General features: G+C 45.0%; 1 protein-coding gene across 1 annotated transcript; it reads right to left on the bottom strand.

Annotated features, from left to right (window-relative positions):
* Positions 1-57: 57 nt before the first annotated feature.
* LOC109954301 (multiple C2 and transmembrane domain-containing protein 1-like) lies at positions 58-619 on the bottom strand. The gene is made up of 3 exons (XM_020589674.1): positions 447-619; positions 244-345; positions 58-166 (listed from the first exon to the last, which is right to left on the bottom strand). The coding sequence occupies exons 1-3, from the start codon at positions 597-599 to the stop codon at positions 71-73; spliced, it is 351 nt and encodes a 116-aa protein (XP_020445330.1). The 5' UTR covers positions 600-619; the 3' UTR covers positions 58-70.
* Between the last annotated feature and the right edge of the window lie 106 nt (positions 620-725).

The following is a 725-nucleotide window of genomic DNA, read 5'->3' as shown; positions in this document are numbered from 1 at the left end:
AACCAGTGAACCAGAAGGTGCTTAGAGTTACTGGACTGCACAGCATTTCCAGTCCCATCGGTGTCAATAGTTAAAATACACATAAACATACCTGCTTGGAGACTTTCGGTTCTTCCTCCATGTACTTCTGTTCTGCAGGGACCACAGTCCTCAGAGCAGCTTTGACCTGAAGAGAAAACACAAGTGAGAGCGAGACCAGGCATTACATGACATCCCAGCACCACGGCGCAGGCCGACACTCACAGCGTTGTAGATGACATCGATCTCCAGGTAGATGACTCCTTTGGTCGGTGCTGTCAGCTGCTTATTCTTTAGCATGTACCCTTTCTGCTCTCCGTTATGGATCTGACAGAAATCACAGTTTGGATTTATTCACTTTGAAGAGGAACTGCACGTTTCACATATATTAACACACAGCCTGTCTCTCATGCACTAGTGACACTCACACGTAACAGTGGGATGGCGACTTTTCCCAGGAAGTCGGCACTCCTGTCCCTGTCCTCATCCAACACAGTCACCTCCAACACGGAGTGGATGTCTTTCACATTACTAACAGTGAGAGGGTGAGAGAAACATGACCACAAGACTGTGAGCGACATACGCTGCTAATGTGGAGGCATAAAGACATTTATAACATCTGTTAGAACTATTTTGTATTTTAGTCTTTATTAATTTAACTGTACTGTTTGTGAGTCCCTCTTATATTTAAAGGTAGTAATGTGTCC

This window comes from Monopterus albus, unplaced genomic scaffold (genome assembly GCF_001952655.1).
Source record: "Monopterus albus unplaced genomic scaffold, M_albus_1.0 scaffold5850.1, whole genome shotgun sequence".
Lineage (NCBI taxonomy): Eukaryota > Metazoa > Chordata > Actinopteri > Synbranchiformes > Synbranchidae > Monopterus > Monopterus albus.
The sequence above is the reverse complement of the archived record's forward strand: the minus strand, read 5'-3'. Positions and strand labels throughout refer to the sequence as shown.

Excerpts from the sequence above, each read along its gene's own strand:
- LOC109954301 (XM_020589674.1), bottom strand. The coding sequence starts at position 599 with ATGTCGCTCACAGTCTTGTGGTCATGTTTCTCTCACCCTCTCACTGTT. Across the intron at positions 346-446 it reads TCGCCATCCCACTGTTACGT|ATCCATAACGGAGAGCAGAA; the intron begins GTGAGTGTCACT and ends GATTTCTGTCAG. Across the intron at positions 167-243 it reads TCGATGTCATCTACAACGCT|GTCAAAGCTGCTCTGAGGAC; the intron begins GTGAGTGTCGGC and ends TTTTCTCTTCAG.